General features: G+C 46.0%; 1 protein-coding gene across 11 annotated transcripts in view; it reads left to right on the top strand.

Annotated features, from left to right (window-relative positions):
* Nucleotides 1–17,197, top strand: part of agrn (agrin) — a 534,448-nt gene that overhangs the window by 494,669 nt on the left and 22,582 nt on the right. For 7 of the 11 annotated variants that reach the window (XM_038822297.1, XM_038822305.1, XM_038822299.1 and 4 more), the window contains 5 exons: nucleotides 1,545–1,709; nucleotides 3,737–3,848; nucleotides 7,939–7,950; nucleotides 12,498–12,614; nucleotides 13,788–13,977. In XM_038822297.1, the coding sequence (XP_038678225.1) occupies nucleotides 1,545–1,709; nucleotides 3,737–3,848; nucleotides 7,939–7,950; nucleotides 12,498–12,614; nucleotides 13,788–13,977 (596 nt within the window). The remainder of the gene's footprint in view (nucleotides 1–1,544; nucleotides 1,710–3,736; nucleotides 3,849–7,938; nucleotides 7,951–12,497; nucleotides 12,615–13,787; nucleotides 13,978–17,197) is intronic. The other 4 variants (XM_038822298.1, XM_038822302.1, XM_038822304.1 and 1 more) reach the window with 1 other exon arrangement.

Here is a 17,197-nt window from a genome sequence, read left to right as displayed (position 1 = left end):
GCAGTGTGTAGCTTCCCTTCACTAAGCCAGAGACTCCAGGTTTGCGTCCCACCCCAGGACTTGTTGGCCAAGGAAGGTGTGTTCAAAATGTGATCAAACAGGTTGAGTATGTCAACCTGCAAATCCTTCCCAATATTTTCAGTGGCTGATAAGAGTGGGAGAGACTCTTGGTTAGCCATACTTGATGTAGAGTGGCGCCCCTCAAGCTTTAAGCCGCTGGTGACCTGTTCCGGGAATAACTAGCTATTGAAACAGTGGGAAGTCTGCGTTAGTGCAGCATTTGGTGGGGGAAGGAGTCACTGATAATTGAACTGGGGTTGCTCAACCTTGGTCCATTAACCACTAGATTCTGTCCAAGTAGGAAGTGGTCGACTTTCAACAATCTTTAACTTACCAAATTACGAGAATGGTGTTCGACATTTTGACACAAACCTGTGAGATTTCAGTTCATTTGCAGCAAGCTAGCCTGCCTCCCAACGATTTGAATGATCTTTGGAATTGGCAGTGTGATATGAATCATGCTCCAAAATATTCAGAGTTCAGGAGAAAGAACTATGGGGGATTCAACTCCACTGCTGGAGTATCAGGTTAATGATTCAGCGACTGATGCTCTCAAATGTATCAAGTTGAACTATCCTTTCCTCATATTCTTCGAATGCATCTCCTTGACAGTTGCGTTGCTGAGGCAATAATATGGACAGAAAGCAGGTTAGACCTTGCAGACTTGGGAAAAACGGCGGCATATGTAATGTCACTTGACTGCAAATCTAGAGGCTCTGGGCTCAAATCCCACCAGGGCAACAGGTGGAACTCAATTAATTAAAGCTAATCTCAGCAATGGTGACCGTGGAACTTTAATCCATTATCCTAAAACTCTGTCTGGTTCATGAATGACCTTTGGGGGAAGGAAATCCGCCATCCTTATCTGGTCTGGCCAACATAAGAACATAACATAAGAACTAGGAGCAGGGGTAGGCCATCTGGCCCCTCGAGCCTGCTCCGCCATTCAATGAGATCGTGGCTGATCTTTTGTGGACTCAGCTCCACTTTCCCGCCCGAACACCATAACCCTTAATCCCTTCATTCTTCAAAAAACTATCTATCTTTACCTTAAAAACATTTAATGAAGGAGCCTCAACTGCTTCACTGGGCAAGAAATTCCATAGATTCACGACCCTTTGGGTGAAGACGTTCCTCCTAAACTCAGTCCTAAATCTACTTCCCCTTATTTTGAGGCTATGTCCCCTAGTTCTGCTGTCACCCGCCAGTGGAAACAACCTGTGTCTCTAGGTCACAGCAATGTGATTGACTCTTAAACTGCCGTCTGAAATGCCCAGCAAGCCACTCAGTTCAAGGGCAATTATGGGTGGGTGACAAATGCTGCCTTGCCAATCACACCCACATCCTGCGAAAGATTTTTATTAAAACTTGGGATGTCGAGAGTGAATCGTGAGACTGAATAATTCCAAAGGGTAGTTGAAATGAGTGAGGGAGAAATGAAATCTGTTTACTCATGTGACAGTAAATGTGATGTTTGATTACAGTGTCAAGATGTCAATGGAGGTGGTCTTCTTAGCAAAGGATCGCAATGGGATGATATTTTACAATGGGCAGAAGACGGATGGCCGTGGTGACTTTATCTCGTTAAATCTCCGTGATGGTTACTTAGAGTTTAAATACGACCTTGGGAAAGGGCCAGCAGTAATCAGGTAATGCTGAAAAATATACACCATCTTGAGTTACTGTTGTGGTTAAGATTCTTACCATTTATCCCTGGAAATGGAGATGCTTGTCTCTTTGAGATCAATACTTATAATTAAGATAATAATTGGCTGTGAAGTTCTAACTGTCCTGGCACTTTGAGGGTTTTCTATTCCACAAGGCTGTCCGCGACCCTTGCCTCGATTTATATATATATATATTTTATTCCATGCAGCGTTTAAAATATTAATCAGACGCAATTGAATAAAAGTTTCTTACCTGCGGAGGTGAAAATTCTCCATACATAAATTAAATTTGCTCATTCTGTGGTGGGCTGCCTAAGGTTTTTTAAAAAATCAATTGTACGGGATGTGGGCATCGCTGGCTAGGCCAGCATTTATTGCCCATCCCCAGTTGCTGTTCAGAAGGTGGTGGTGAGCTGCCTCCTTGAACCGCTGCAGTCCCTGAAGTGTAGGCATACCCACAGTGCTGTTAGGGAGGGAACTCCAGGATTTTGACCCAGCGACAGTGAAGGAACGTGAATGTGATATCCGAATTGCCTTTTTTCCAAGCGGCATTTTGTGAAAGTAAAACCTGCAACATGCTAACATGAGTAAATATTGGCTGACAAAGATAGTAGCTAGTCTTGCATTCGTATTGGTCAAAAGCCTAATATACGCTGGCCAATGAACTTTGGGTTATAAAATTCATGTGCCCGATTTGGGTCACAGCCCTCTTATACAAGAAGCCTTCCTTGCTCATCGGGTAGACTAAGTGTTTTGCCAACTCTGCCTGGATGAAATAAAAGCAAATTACTGCAATTGTTAGAATCTGAAACTAAAACAGAAAATAGTAGGGTGGCATGGTGGCACAGTGGTTAGCCCTGCTGCCTACGGCGCTGAGGACCCGGGTTCGACCCAGGCTCCGGGTCACTGTCCGTGTGGAGTTTGCACATTCTCCCCGTGTCTGCGTGGGCTTCGCCCCCACAACCCAAAGATGTGCAGAGTAGGTGGATTGGCCACGCTAAATTGCCCCTTCATTGGAAAAAACATAATTGGGTAATCTAAATTTATTTTTAAAATACAGAAAATGCCGGAAAAACCTCAACGGGTCTGACAGCATCTGTGGAGAGGGAAGTGAGCTAACGTTTTGAGTCTGGATGACTCTTTGTCTGAGCTAAAGGGATTTGGAAATCGAGTGAGATTGATACTGTTGTGGGGGAGGGGGTTCGGGCAATTAGGGCTGGATAGAGGGGCAGAAATAGGTGGAGGTTGGGGGGGGAGATTGATAAAGATGTCGTGGAGAAAAAGACAAAGGGAATGTAAATGGTGGTGTCTGGGTGAAACCCTGGAGACCACATCACATGACCACCACATCTGTCTCACTGCCCCGACCGACACGCTTCCCCTATTGGTTGCCCACCCTGTCCATTCTCAGGGATGTGGCGGTGCCTTTGCAAAGCTGACTGGGAAAGGAAAAGACTCTCCATTGTTCGATTGGCCAGCTCCTGCATTTTTATAATGAATAAATAAAGGTGGTCAACAAAAATATATTCTCTCTAGTGTCCAGATGATCTTTCTCCCAGGTGCTCTCAATGTCCTGGAGGTTACCCTTCGCTATCTGAAGACTCCAGGAAAATCCGGGAGGGCTGAGGTGGAATATATGCTTAACTTTTTTCCATTGTACATCCTGTACACCTCGAATTACATTCTGTATGTGTTTGTAAAATAGAGTCCAATGAACTGCCCCAAGAGGGCTCATCTTCTAAGCATTCATTGGCTTCAAGGGCTCTCCGAACATGCCTCGAGGAAATGTGTGAGCAGCTTACCAACAATTTTCTATACATAGCTGATATAAAGACCCCCTGTCAACAATGCATACTTGTAAAATCAACCCTTGTGTGTACATATTTGTGATGGAATTTGAAGGTTGCTACTGGAGTGGCTGTTTTCTCAACTGACAATGCTTGAAATACCATTACTCAGTCTCTTTTACCACAGAAAATGGCTGATTTCCCCTTCCTTTATTAAAATAGGAGCAAGGAGCGCATCCAACTCCATGTTTGGAATGTGGTTACTATTGAAAGAAATGGAGGGAAAGGTTTAATGACCATTAATAAGGGTGAACCCGCCAGTGGCGAATCCCCGGTAAGTCACACAAGGAATAACTTCCCATTGTCAACTGCAAATGATTCAGATTTCAAATGTGCTGGGGCAGGGGAGACTTTACTGTCTGCATTCTCAGGGTACGCACGATGGCTGGGATGTTTCTGCCTGGTCATCACTATTGGGTTCCAAACACCTTTGAGTCAATAGGTGTCAGCTTCTGAATCTTCAACGTCTGGGCTGATTTAAGTAACCCGGTCAATAAGGATGTCACGCACACCAAGTCACCAATCCCTAATATGGGTGGCGCATGGTGATCCGTAGCCTGTGCTTTTCCCACAAAGCTGTTGAATGATGTTATCCTTGAGATGCTGGAATGTTGTAGCCCTCCTCTGGATATTCCTACCAGTTGTGCCAATCTGACGTGGTAGAGGACATTTCTGGAATTGACCTGCAGTTCAATACTGCGCTGGTCGACATTATTGTAATGGTGTTTTAGCTGAAGGTTTTCCAGGCCCTTGTGTTATTCCTCTCGGAATGATGCTGCAGTAATTTTGGGGTTCCTGGTTTTCTGGGGGCTAATAGTCTGTTGAGTCTGGTTTATGGATGAGAGTGAGTCATTGCATGTTAATGCCTGTGCTATAATGTCGACTTCTGCGAGGGAGGATGTGTTAGAGAGGGACCATATGCAATTTCACCCGTGGGGGATTAGTTGTAAATGTGGGTGTTTTTAGGATAACATTCCCTCTTTCAGTGTTGTTCTTCGCCACTTTCCCCAGTTGGGATAATGAGCTGGAGCGACCCCCTCCTTCCCCCATCGGAATCAAGTGGCCTCTGCTTGACTGTCTCTACACAGACTGATATCAGGAGCTTGGCAATGTTTGGAATTGTAGAAGCACCTGTCCCATCGCTCTATGGCATTCCAGTTTAAATGACGCAATCCCACACCATGCCTGCTCCATCTGAGATTGTGCAGCGTTGAACACTGTTGAAAAATAGCTTATGTTTCAGAGGTCCGTATCTGTGTTGGCAAAAGAATGCAAAGAAAAACCCCAAAGTAAGCATCCTTCAGCAGCTGTAAGCAGTTGAGAACATTCGTACAATTGCCACGCATCCTCTGTTTTGTGAGGGCCACGAAGAATCCAGCACGAGTTGAAGGATAGAAAGAAATAACATTTATTTACAATGACATATATATACAGCAGCAGCAGCAACTCCCTTGCTGCTCACTCTCCTCTATAGCTGGTTCCATACTGGCCAGCTTTATTTATGCTGGGAATTTGCTAATGATTTCTGCCCCCCCCCCCCCCCCCCCCCCCTCCTCCCCCCCCTCCTCATTGGGGAAGCTCATACTCCCAAAGGATTGTGGGATTGCCATTAGTCCCCAGCCCGTGGTAAGCAGGCAGGTTATAACACTCTGACTGCAATTCAACACAAGATTCACTGTTCTGTTTACAAATAGCTCTCCCTCCGTCGGGGACACACCACTGACACTTATCGCCCAACCAGAGAAATGCAGGTTTCTGTGCAAGGGCCACCAATGGCTCAAGGAATCCCGATGTTTGGAGCAGAATTTGGGTGTTTTGGCTCTGGTGCCTAACAGTTACAAGATGGACTTGGAAAAACAAGTTCTGGCTGTCATCTTGCTCTGTCAAGAGCATGCTACTAGGTAGCTGATTGTGGTACAATGGCCGCAATTGTTAAGAAGGATTCTGCAACCCCAAACCATCTAACCCTCCCCAATGGCTCCTCCAGGAATAGGAATGAAAGTAGTGAAAGGTAACAATTTTTTGCAATCCACAAGGGTAATGAATCTATTGAGGGTTTACAGGGAATCGCAATGATGATCATTTATTTGATTATTTTTTTAAATTTAGAATACCATATTAATTTTTTCCAATTAAGGGACAATTTAGCATGGTCAATCCACCTACCCTGCACATCTTTGGGTTGTGGGGGCGAAACCCACGCAAACACGGGGAGAATGTGCAAACTCCACATGGACAGTGACCCAGAGCCGGGATTGAACCTGGGACCTCAGCGCCGTGAGGCAACAGTGCTAACCACTACACCACCATGCTGCCCATTTATTTGATTTTTAAAAATTCTTTCAAGGGATGTGGGCTACGCTGACTAGACCAGCATTTATTGCCCATCTCTAAGTGCCCTTGAGAAGTCGGGAGTGAGCTGCCTTCTTGAACCGCTGCAGTCCCTGTGGTGTAGGTACTCCCACAGTGCTATTAGGGAGGGGTTTCCAGGATTTTGACCCAGCGACAGTGAAGGAACAGCGATATATTTCCAAGTCAGGATGGTATGTGGCTTGGAGGGGAACTTGCAGGTAGTGATGTTTGCATGTGATTAAAGATGCCAGCTATTTGTTTCAATCCTGATGAGTTTAGAACACTTATCAGTGGTAAATATGCCTCAGGCTTTGGGAGAGGATTTATTGGGGCTTCATAACTTCAGTGGTTTGGTCTATGCCTCATCACATTTGCGCACACCCATCAATCATACACAGTTTCTACCATCTATCTTACCAGCTCACAGAGAAAGCACTGAAACCACACGGAGGTCATGTCTTTGAACCAATGCAGCACTGAGAACCCGGGCGCCCATGAATCCCTGACTAAAGGGATGTTTGTTTTCTGTTTGTGGTGCGCAGCCCCTTTTTAGAGGTGGACCCTCACGGCCCACGTGACCGACTGAGGGCCTGTCGGATGGGAGTGTGTGAACTCCCGACGGGGAAACGCACAGGGCCCTGGGAGCAGGCTCCTGGGCAGAGTGGACCCTGAAGCCAGAGAGTGAAGACCTGGCCATAGACTCTGTGCCTGTCGATAGTTTACCCTTGTTTCTTGCCAATAAGCCATATATAGACCTGGCTTCCTTAACTGGAGCTGGTCCAGTGCCGGCTTCACTCACAACAACTCAGTATTACCGAGGGGTTCACAAACAGGCTTCAGGCCCTTTATTTATCTAAACACCTGCCTCGGGTACGGCTCCATTTTGTTTGCTGCCTGTACCAATATAGTGGATCAAAAACATCCTGCTCATCATAAGCAAGCCCTTCCTGCCCATCTCATTGGTCAGCACCTGAAAAACAGACGCAAAGTGAACAGATTTGAAGAGATCAGTAAATCTTCATCCAGCAACCTGAGATGTTTATATCAGTTGAACCACCGAGCTGAAAATAGGTTCCACACAAAGAGTTTGGCAGGGGTAAAATTGTTAGCGGAGAGGCATATGGGCGGTAGCATTGTGGTTAGCACAATTGCTTCACAGTGTCAGGGTCCCAGGTTCGATTCCCGGCTTGGGTCACTGTCTGTGCGGAGTCTGCACGTTCTCCCCGTGTGTGCGTGTGTTTCCTCCGGGTGCTCCGGTTTCCTCCCACAGTCCAAAGATGTGCAGGTTAGGTGGATTGGCCATGCTAAATTGCCCTTAGTGTCCAAAATTGCCCTTAGTGTTGGGTGGAGGTGTGGATCTTGGGTAGGGTGCTCTTTCCAAGAGCCGGTGCTGACTCGATGGGCTGAATGGCATCCTTCTGCGCTGTAAATTCTATAAATAAATATCTTTGTGTCGGAGTATGTTGCCGTTGCAGTGTGCTGATCTGAGCAGTGATCTTAGCATCCCGCCATAGAAGGTGAGGGAGAAAGTGGGAGAAGGCCGGTGAGATCTTCTGCAGGAGCAGGCAGAGTCGGGGGTGATGGGATTGGAATTCAGCCCCTTCTGCACCCCGCTGTGGCCCAGGAGCAGACCCGGCGGAGCAGACCCAATGGGCCGAATGGCCTAATTCTGCTCCTATATCTTATGGTTATGGTCACTCATCCAGTATCCTTGGCCGGTGGTTTTAATAAAATTCTTTCTTTTCAGCCAAATGTATGTATTTGATTGTGACTCCCGGAGGGATGTGCAGAAGTTTGTTGTAAAATGCATTTATAGTGTGAGCATTGAATGAAAATCACCTGGAAAATTTGATTCCACCTCTAACAAAGTGGAATGCAACCTTTGGAGTATCGTTTATACTTTGGTCAGGTGCTGTGTGTTTACATGTTTATTCTCTACCTGACGTTCACTGATTCCCTTTTCTTCTCTTATGTTTTTTTGCACTTATTCTGATGTGCTTTCTGGATTTAAGAAATCGCGCAAGGTAAAACAAAAAGCAACCAAAAAAATTGATTTCATCATCCGATCACCACTTTTTTTTTCCCCATTTCTAAGCTCATCCAATTCCATTGCTAAACGTAGAGGTAGTTGTAGAGCACATAGTCTTTGCATTTTATAGTGTCTTCAGAAATTCCGGTCATTGAATGTCAGTCACACGAAATGCAGGTGAAGTGGGGGTTTCTGTGGGCCTCCTGTTGCGTTCAGGCCTCTGTGTTTTCAATAGACACTCGAGGCAGAATCTCCCGCTGGCGCGTTTGGTGGCAGTGGGGAGGGGGATTTAATCGGGTTGGAGGGTGGTGTGTTGGGTTCCGGTGAAGTCCAGAACGGCCTCTGCCTTCTTGTCCCGGGGTCTATTGAGACCCTGACAAGGTTACTTGAGGGCTTTCATTAGCGGAGGGGTCTCTCGTGCAGGGGTCCTGCATGGGGAAAGGTGGTTCCCCCAAAGAATCAACCCCCCCCCACCTCTGCTGAACCCCACTCAGCAATCCCCAGCCTGCCAACACTGACCAGTGGCCTTGGCTCCCTCAGCAGACCTGAGCCCCTGGTGGTTGCATTCCTGGCGGTTGCATTATTGGCAGCTGCCAGCTGGCGGTGGTGCCGAGCAGTGAAGTGCGTCCGGTCTCGATTGGCCAACAGCTCTCTCGGCGAGCGGGGCTTGCCGCTCCCAGGAGCCCTAGATTCCGGGGGAAATCCCGCCTCTGCCAAGTTGACACTTAATTCGCTGGGCCTTCCTGAGGAGAGGTGACACCGGCTCCCAGCCGCCGACCTTAAATACCGCCCACCATGTTGGTGCTGCTGCAACCCTGACCCATGGAGCTATCTTCCTTTGCCAACCCCTTAAAAAAAAATCTAAAGTCACTCTTGTTCGCCCGCTCAGACTCCGATAAACAGGGACTGCGCTGGTAAGGAGGCACCTCGACTGGGGCTTCTCACAGCACACAATTCATGTTACAATTTCCCTTGGCTTCTAGTGCTCTGACAGTTATCATGTCGCACAGTGGCAGGTAGCGGAAGGAAACAGGCAATAGTTCATTTGGTTTCCAACCACCCACTGGCTGCCCCAGCCAATGAGCAGTCCAGAACACACTCTGACCCTGACTGCTGCCTATTCCTGAGCCCTGTTCCAACCCTCCACCATTTCAATGTCATCACATCGTGTTCCTTACAGGCAGCAACAAAGTTAGTACTAAATCTGCTCCGTCTCGTGAGTTACAAGGGAATAAAATGACACAAAGTGATTTATTCTAAATGGAAAACAGGAAAAATGAAATCAGCATCACAAGAGGAAAAAGTACCAAATTGGAGTAGAGAAAGAATAAACTGTCAAGCCAGCGATAGCAAGAATAAGGGGAATAAAAAGATTGAAGAAATAAAGGCTAATAAAGGAATGGGAAACGAAGCAACGCAGAGAGGGAAAGAAAAGTAATTTAATTTTCGCAGTATCCATTTTTACCTCTATACTTTTGCAGTAAGCACCATGCAAGATGTATTGGTTGAATGATCTCTGGATCGCAAGTTCTTTTGTACTAGAGTTACTACCGTTCTCTTCACCCTCCGCTAAAAAACAACTTGCTGAGATGTAAATTTTCAATAACCTGGGGTGAAGGAATGGGAATGGTCGGAGCTAAAGTCAAATAAAAAAATACAGAATATTACTGAATCAATTAAAGGAAAAAATGAACAGATTGTAGTCTGAAATAAGATAGAAAACATTGAAAAATACGCTGTGGATCAGTTCCATGTAAGGAAATGAAAGCCCATTATTCCCTGATTTATTTTTCCTCTGACCTTGATAACCTGGCCTCTCAGCAAGGGTAGGAACCAACCACTCCAATCAAACTTTAGACCGACCTAATTAGTTGACTATGTCAGAGAAAAGCCTTGAACAGCAGCCATCAAGGCAAATTACACAGTGTTAGATTTTATCAGCTAACCAACCACTAACCCTGAAAAGTTACATACCTGCAAAATCTGTTTGTCAGTTTATCTTCGAACAATGTTCCCCAAAATTGCATGAGGAAACCCATATTTTCCTCTTAAAACAATAGCAAACTTAGTATGAACCGAAAACAGGGGAGTTTGACGCTAATATTGTCACCCCAGTCCAATCTTTCATGATACTCTGCGGAAATAAATGAGCAAATTGCAGGAACGAGGGCCCCAACATCAACGGCAAAACTATTTTGGCAGGGGAACGTAATGAGGCAGGAAGAATGCCCTTTATGAAGAAGGCAGTGTTAGTCACGATCAGGCCACTTGCCCAATGTTCTGATATTAAAGAAAGAACCGGCACCTCGTTCTCCAGTCCATTGCCTTCTGTATTTACCATGAATGGTATTCCCATGTATTGCCAGTACGCGTTTATTTCTGAATAGAACGCTATCACTTTGAGGATCCAACAGATTTAAGTTGGGTTTCAGAATGTGTGCAAAATAAAAGGTGGCGCCTTTTTGTTTTGAGACACATTGGGCAGCAGGGTAGCATGGTGGTTAGCATAAATGCTTCACAGCTCCAGGGTCCCAGGTTCGATTCCCGGCTGGGTCACTGTCTGTGCGGAGTCTGCACGTTCTCCCCGTGTGTGCGTGGGTTTCCTCCGGGTGCTCCGGTTTCCTCCCACAGTCCAAAGATGTGCGGGTTAGGTGGATTGGCCATGCTAAATTGCCCGTAGTGTCCTAATAAAAGAAAGGTTAAGGGGGGGGTTGTTGGGTTACGGGTATAGGGTGGATACGTGGGTTTGAGTAGGGTGATCATGGCTCGGCACAACATTGAGGGCCGAAGGGCCTGTTCTGTGCTGTACTGTTCTATGTTTCTATCATTCCACCTTCGGCATTTGAGTGTGAATTACATAATTAGTGACAGCTTAGTTTTTTTCCCAAAACAGAAGCAGTAAACGATTAGCCATTCTGACCTCGGCTGACATTTAAAAATGTACAGTATCGCACTGTGCATTTAAAAACAGTGAAGTGCCTGCGGTAGCCTTGATTTAAAAGTGTTTATGTTTTAATGTTTATCTCTCTAACACAAGCAAGGTCACCACTAACCTGAGAAGCATTACATTGTGTTGTGTGTGTGCGAGTATTTGTGTGTTTCTTCGTGAGACGTTTGTCGAATTCATTTGACATTATTCATTCATCTCATACATTTTTAATCTTGTCTCGCCTCCCATTTGGCACACACAAGCTCAAGTGGCAACCCGTTGGTCTGTTTCTGGTTACTTATTGATCGTAGCACTCGATTAGGGGGATTTGGAAAGGGATTTATTTGTAATCGCTGATAAAAACATTCATTAGCAACCAACACAAATGGATCACGGGGGGGGGGTTTTTTGAGTGAAGCCACAAAGGCCAAGTTTGCCATTTAGCAATACTGAGCCCGGCGATGATGAAAAACGGTACTGACTGCCCAAAGAACATCTTATCCGGCACATTTAAATTAAACTAGAGCACCTCTGGGCCTCTGGTCCCCTGAAACCAGTGCTCACGCCTGACAGCTGAAACTGTGAAGTTGGCTGATGAACAGAAGGTAAATAATCCCGAACATCCATGAACATTTCTGTCAATTGATAAGCACATTTCCATTTGGGCTCCTGTCTCGTTATGTGTCGGACTCTATTTTAAATGTGTACAAGTTTGAACATGTCACTGGCGTGATCTGATCTAGAGTTTTACACATAAGACGGCAGCTGTTGGCCGGTATTTTTTTTTTTGAGAGTCTTTGACTCCAGCTTTTGGGGAGGGCGAAATAGCAGCTTCAGGAAAGAGATCCGAGCGAGCGCCTCCCTGACTAACAGCAAGCACACCTCGCTCGCACTGCAATTGTTCACAACATTTTCACAAGCGGGCAGTTCTGCATTAGGATATTTCAGAAGCAGCATTTCCTTTTTTTGCAAAGCTATTTCCGAAAGGTAACTGAGCCACACCCTTATCAGTCATAAACCTGTGCCGAAATGTGGTGAGTAGAATCTCATCTTTAGAAAACAACACACATCGCCGACTTGTAAACAGAAACAGACTTCATTAGCGCAGTGTGAATGGGATACAACGCTGTACACCTGGAATTTCAGTTCCACTTCATTAAGGTTTTCGTTCAGTTATTCATTTCCTCCATGAATCTTATTTCGGCGTTGGCGTTGTCAGTTTTCCAGCCCAGTGCATTCCCCTAGCAACACCAACCCTCCTCTGCCCACCAACCCCATTAACTAGTATATTGCTCCATTGTTACAGAATTATACTGCTAATAATTGTGCGGAAGCTTAAAGCCAGTCTGTCAAGTTGAAAACAATCAATTTGGTCTATTATTAAAAGTTACCATGGAATGAAAAGCTCTTTGCATGTGACTCTAGTGCAGGTTCTTCAATTTTAACAATAAAACCCCATTGAAATTAAACCTTGTACTGTTATGGTAACAGACTGACTTTTTGTTGAAGCATTGTGCCATGTTTGGCTATTGGCTTGATGCATTGTCATTTAAACGGATAACATCTCCTGCAAAGATCATGCAATTAAATGTAAAGATGTTCTTCATCCCAAGGCCCCACACACAGCACTGAACCTCAAGGAGGCCCTGTATGTGGGAGGAGCACCGAACTTCAATAAATTTGCCCGCGCAGCTGCAATCACCTCTGGATTTACTGGAGCAATTCAGAAGGTAAATATAATTAGAACATTTATTGAATTGCCCTCAAGTAGGAATTAGGGGCCAAGAACTGATTAAAAACGATTAGTTGCTCCTCCTAATTAGATTCAGCTCTTTATTACTAGATTGGAAAACAATCTTACCATACATACTTGTATTTTCTCAACATTTGAGCTTACTGTTAAGTTTTAAATTTGTTGCGGAAATGTTCTGTCAACTTGTTTCAGACATGTTTTGACGCATAAGTTTAAGGGGTGTTTTGGGGCATTTCTTTTTTGGTTAAAATAAAAATCAGGAGCTGGCGCAGCGACATCAAGACTTTGCATTTTATTTTCCTTTTAGTGCACAGCATCTGGTTTAATGCACCTTGTGCTTCTGATTCGTAAGAGCAGACATTTTCCCCCCAAATCCCTTTCTTCATCCAAAATGTTCTTAACATCGGCATCAATAAAACTGGGAGCGACCTCTTTTGGGCACCAACATACAAACCTCCCCCACCATCCAAAATGGCACTCCCGAGTTGGCACACTCTGAGGGGTTAGAGCTCCTGCCCTCCACTCAGCAACTCACCCCGACGACATGGCTGTGATGCGGAATTCATCACTGTTCCCGCACCAAGGAACAACTGCGGAGCCACCGCGGCTTCAGCTACTGGCCAAGCCCTGGGGCCAGGGGGCTGCCCCTCCAGGATTATGCCTGGGTCACTGTGGCTGTTTTAAAAATCAATAGAAATACCTGGCCTCCTCCCTCTTTTGCTCTCACCCCTTCCTCCCATTGTCAGATTCAGGGCATCTCCTACCTCAGCCAGTGGATAAGTGCTGGAGGGCCTCCAATTGGCCCTCCAGCCTTGGGGGTCCACTCTCCATCTCACATTGGAAGGTGAGCCCGCTCACTGACCTTGAGTTGGCCGCCCATTTCAGAATAGCAGTGGGTGTGTCTACAGCAGGCATTACAAAGTAGGGCTCCAGAACTAGCTCACACGTTCCTGAACCCTGAATGAAACGCGATATTGGTGGGTTGAGTTTTGTTGTTTCAAAAGGAAGCTTGAATTTTTGGAACTAAGTCCATCAAATCAAAATGTCTTTGTTGAGGTATTTTACTAAATGAGTGCTTTTTGCCTCGTTCCCAGGTTTAAAAAGTGGCGACCATTTTATAATTGGTTTCTTCTTCTGCATTTGCTCCTAGCTTTCAATAAAATCTGTTCCGCTCCTTAAAAGAGAAAACATTAAAAAGGCCATGGAAATCTCCAATTACCGCTCCCACCCATGCACAGCCAGACGCAATCCATGCCGCAATGGCGGAATCTGCAGTCCAAGACTCGGGGAATATGATTGCATGTGCCAGCGTGGGTTTTCAGGACTACAGTGTGAAAAAGGTAGGGTAATCTGTGTTTTGTGTGAAGTTCTGATCGTCATCTCCTCTTTTCTCAGTTATTTTCCCCCTTAAGGCGTCGACTCCTTCACTTGACCTGTGCTCCTACTTGATGGGTATTTATAGCGGAGGCCTGTCACCTGCATATGACGTAAATGCCCTGAAACTGACTCACGCGTTTTCAACTGGGGTCACTACATTGTGATCAGAAGTGGAAACACTGGCTGATTTTCCTCCTCTCTAATGGAGAGCTGTGGTCAGTTCCGGAGAGAAAGAAAGACTGCATTTATCTCGTGCAATGTTTCCAAAACTGAAGAATGCTATAAAGCAGTTTGTCCAATCCGAGGCTGGCTTCTCCCTGTATTGGTTGCAGAGAGACTCACTGGGGAGCTTATCAGCAGCCATTGCAGTGATCCTCTGATTGGACGAGCTGGAAACACCAGGAAAGTAAGTCTTCAAAGTTCCAGGCCAGAGAGAGCACAGACTGCAGCCACTAGAGAGGGGCAGTGGCCATGGAGTGGTAGAAATAAGTGGACTATGGAGCGAGGGATGCTGTGGACTGGAAATGAGAGTGGGGCAAGGGTTGGGTTGGGAGAATGTGGACTACCGGCACATGACAGAGAGGGTGTGCCGTGTGTGTGGGGTGTGTGAGAGTGAGGTGTGTGAGTGAGGTTTCTGAGGTTTCACAAGTAGGCTTCAAATGAAGTTACTGTGAAAAGCCCCTAGTCTCCACACTCATGTTCGGGGAGGCTGGTACGGATGTGAGAGTGAGGTGTGTGAGAGTGAAGTGTGTGGATGTGAGAGTGAGGTGCGTGATTGAGAGTGAGGTGTGTGTGTGAGAGTGATGTGAGAGAGTGAGATGTGAAAGCGAGATGTGCGGGTGTGAATGAGGTGTGTGTTGTGTGCGTGTTAGGTAGGTGTGTGTGAAAGTGAGGTGCCTGTGTGTGTGTATGTATGAGAGAGAGGCGTGTGTGAGTGAGGGGTGTGAGGCATGAGTGAGAATGAGGTGTGAGATGTGAATGAGTTGAGTGTGTGTGTGTGTGTGAATGAGTGAGGTGCGTGAGTGTGAGTGAGGTGTGTGGGTGTGGCAGTGAGAGGTGTGTGTGAGAGTGATGTGAAAGCGAGATGTGTGGGTGTGAATGAGGTGTGTGTTGTGTGCGTGTTAGGTAGGTGTGTGTGAAAGTGTGTGTATGTATGAGAGAGAGGTGTGTGTGAGTGAGGGGTGTGAGGTGTGTGAGAATGAGGTGTGAGATGTGAATGAGCTGAGTGTGTGTGTGTGAATGAGTGAGGTGTATGACAGAGTGATGTGTATTTGTGTGTGAGAAAGTGAGGTGTATTTGTGTGTGAGAGTGGGGCATATATGTGAGTGAAGAGTGTGCGAGAGCGTGCGTTTGCGTGTGTGAGAGTGAGGTGAATGTGTGGGTGCTCCATCAGGCAACAAAGTTGTCTGAAACTCACTGGCTTCAGAGATGCCTTTTCTGGCCTGATTAGACCGCACTCTGAGCAATTTCAAAGTGCTGGTGAGGATTACACAGCCGAGGGGAGGGGACTAAGCACACCGGCTAGGCTGGGATTCTGCAATCTATCGCCTGGTCACAAAGCTACATTGAAGCCCGCTGGGAGCTGTACTCACCTCCACACCCCCGGCAATACAACTGGTTTTATATCCGGCACACTACTTGAAAACAAGTAGTGATTCCATGCCAACATGGGTCCCGCCACCTTTGGGAGGTGGGGGAGGGGTGGCTGCATGCTAGGGCATAAAGCCATTACAATTCATGAAAAGCACGTCACTGGTGGGGTGGGGGGAATATCTCAAACTGAGATCTCGCCGGTGCAGATCCTGTTATGGCCCTCTCATGACACGGAATTTAGCGGCCACAACGGGTTTTGTGCCCACGGCGAGCGGGCTCTCTATATTCCACTCTTTATATCTTTATGTGTATGAGAGAGAGAGAGAAAGGTGAGTGTGCGTGTATGAGAGAGAGAGGTGAGCGAGTGAATGTTTGTGTGTGTGTATGAGAGAGAGATAGGTTACGCGTGTGAATGGTGCGTGAATGTGAGAGAGAGGTGTGTATATATACATGTGAGTGTGTGAGAGAGATATGCTATGCGTTTGAGAGGTGGGTGAGTGTGTGTGAGAGAGAGGTGTGTGTGAGTGTGTGAGAGAGAGTGAGGTGTGTGAGAGAGAAATGTATGAGCTGATTTATTTATTTAGCGAATGCAAAGCCCTTAAGCCAAGCTGTTTCCTGCTGTGAATGCTGTTGAATGTGGATAGGCCTCCGCTGAGTCTGTGAATGGACATTCTTCTCTGACGTGGAGCATAGTTTGCTGTTCCACAGGCACCTCGGGGGCTGACACTAATGCCCCATCTGTGGAGGTTGGCCAAGCAGGATGCCGTGGCGACCAGCCCTGAACCTGGTCAGGGTGGACCACCCTTTCCTTGGAAGATTGAGCCAAGGCAGGTGTCGGGTTGAGCTTTGTTGGCATATTTGTCCAGCTGTGTATGAGAGAAAAGTAAGAAAGTGAGTGATGAAGGTGTGTGTGTGTGTGTGCCAGATATAAATCCAGCTCTCCAGCAGCATCCTAATCTTAAAAAAATTTGAGCAAAAGTAGCAGCATCACTCTTTAGAAAATGTCAAAAGGAAGATTTAATTATAATAAATGTATAATAGAAAAGATATGTTTGTACTTGTTGCTCAAAAACAGTCACTTTTCTGTTGCTTAACTCTTCAACATAATAAGAAAGTTTCTTTGGGGTTCTTGGGAAATCAAAAGGGTTCTGTGGCCAGAGAAGTTTAGGAAACCCTGATCTCGTGCTTTTCAAAACTACCGGGGATATGAAAGTGCTTTACTGCCAATGACATATAGTAACTGTTGTGGGAGCTCTCACTAACAACAATGCGATAATGACCAGGTAATCTTTGTTTTGTGGTCTCAATTGAGGGACGATGTTGGTCAGGACTCCAGGAATGACTTCCCTGCTCTTTTGCAATCAGTAAGAAGTCTTACAGCACCAGGTTAAAGTCCAACAGATTTGTTTGGAATCACTAGCTTTGGGAGCGCAGCTCCTTCCTCAGGTGAGTCCAAACAAACATGGTTGTAAGACTTCTTACTGTGCCCATAATGCCGGCATCTCCATATCATTGCTCTTTTGAAATAGCAGCATTTGCATCCATCCACGCCAGGCAAGTGAGATCTTGGTCTAGTCTTATCTGACAAGT

Source organism: Scyliorhinus canicula, chromosome 16 (genome assembly GCF_902713615.1).
Source record: "Scyliorhinus canicula chromosome 16, sScyCan1.1, whole genome shotgun sequence".
Taxonomy (NCBI): Eukaryota; Metazoa; Chordata; class Chondrichthyes; order Carcharhiniformes; family Scyliorhinidae; genus Scyliorhinus; species Scyliorhinus canicula.
The sequence above is the reverse complement of the archived record's forward strand: the minus strand, read 5'-3'. Positions and strand labels throughout refer to the sequence as shown.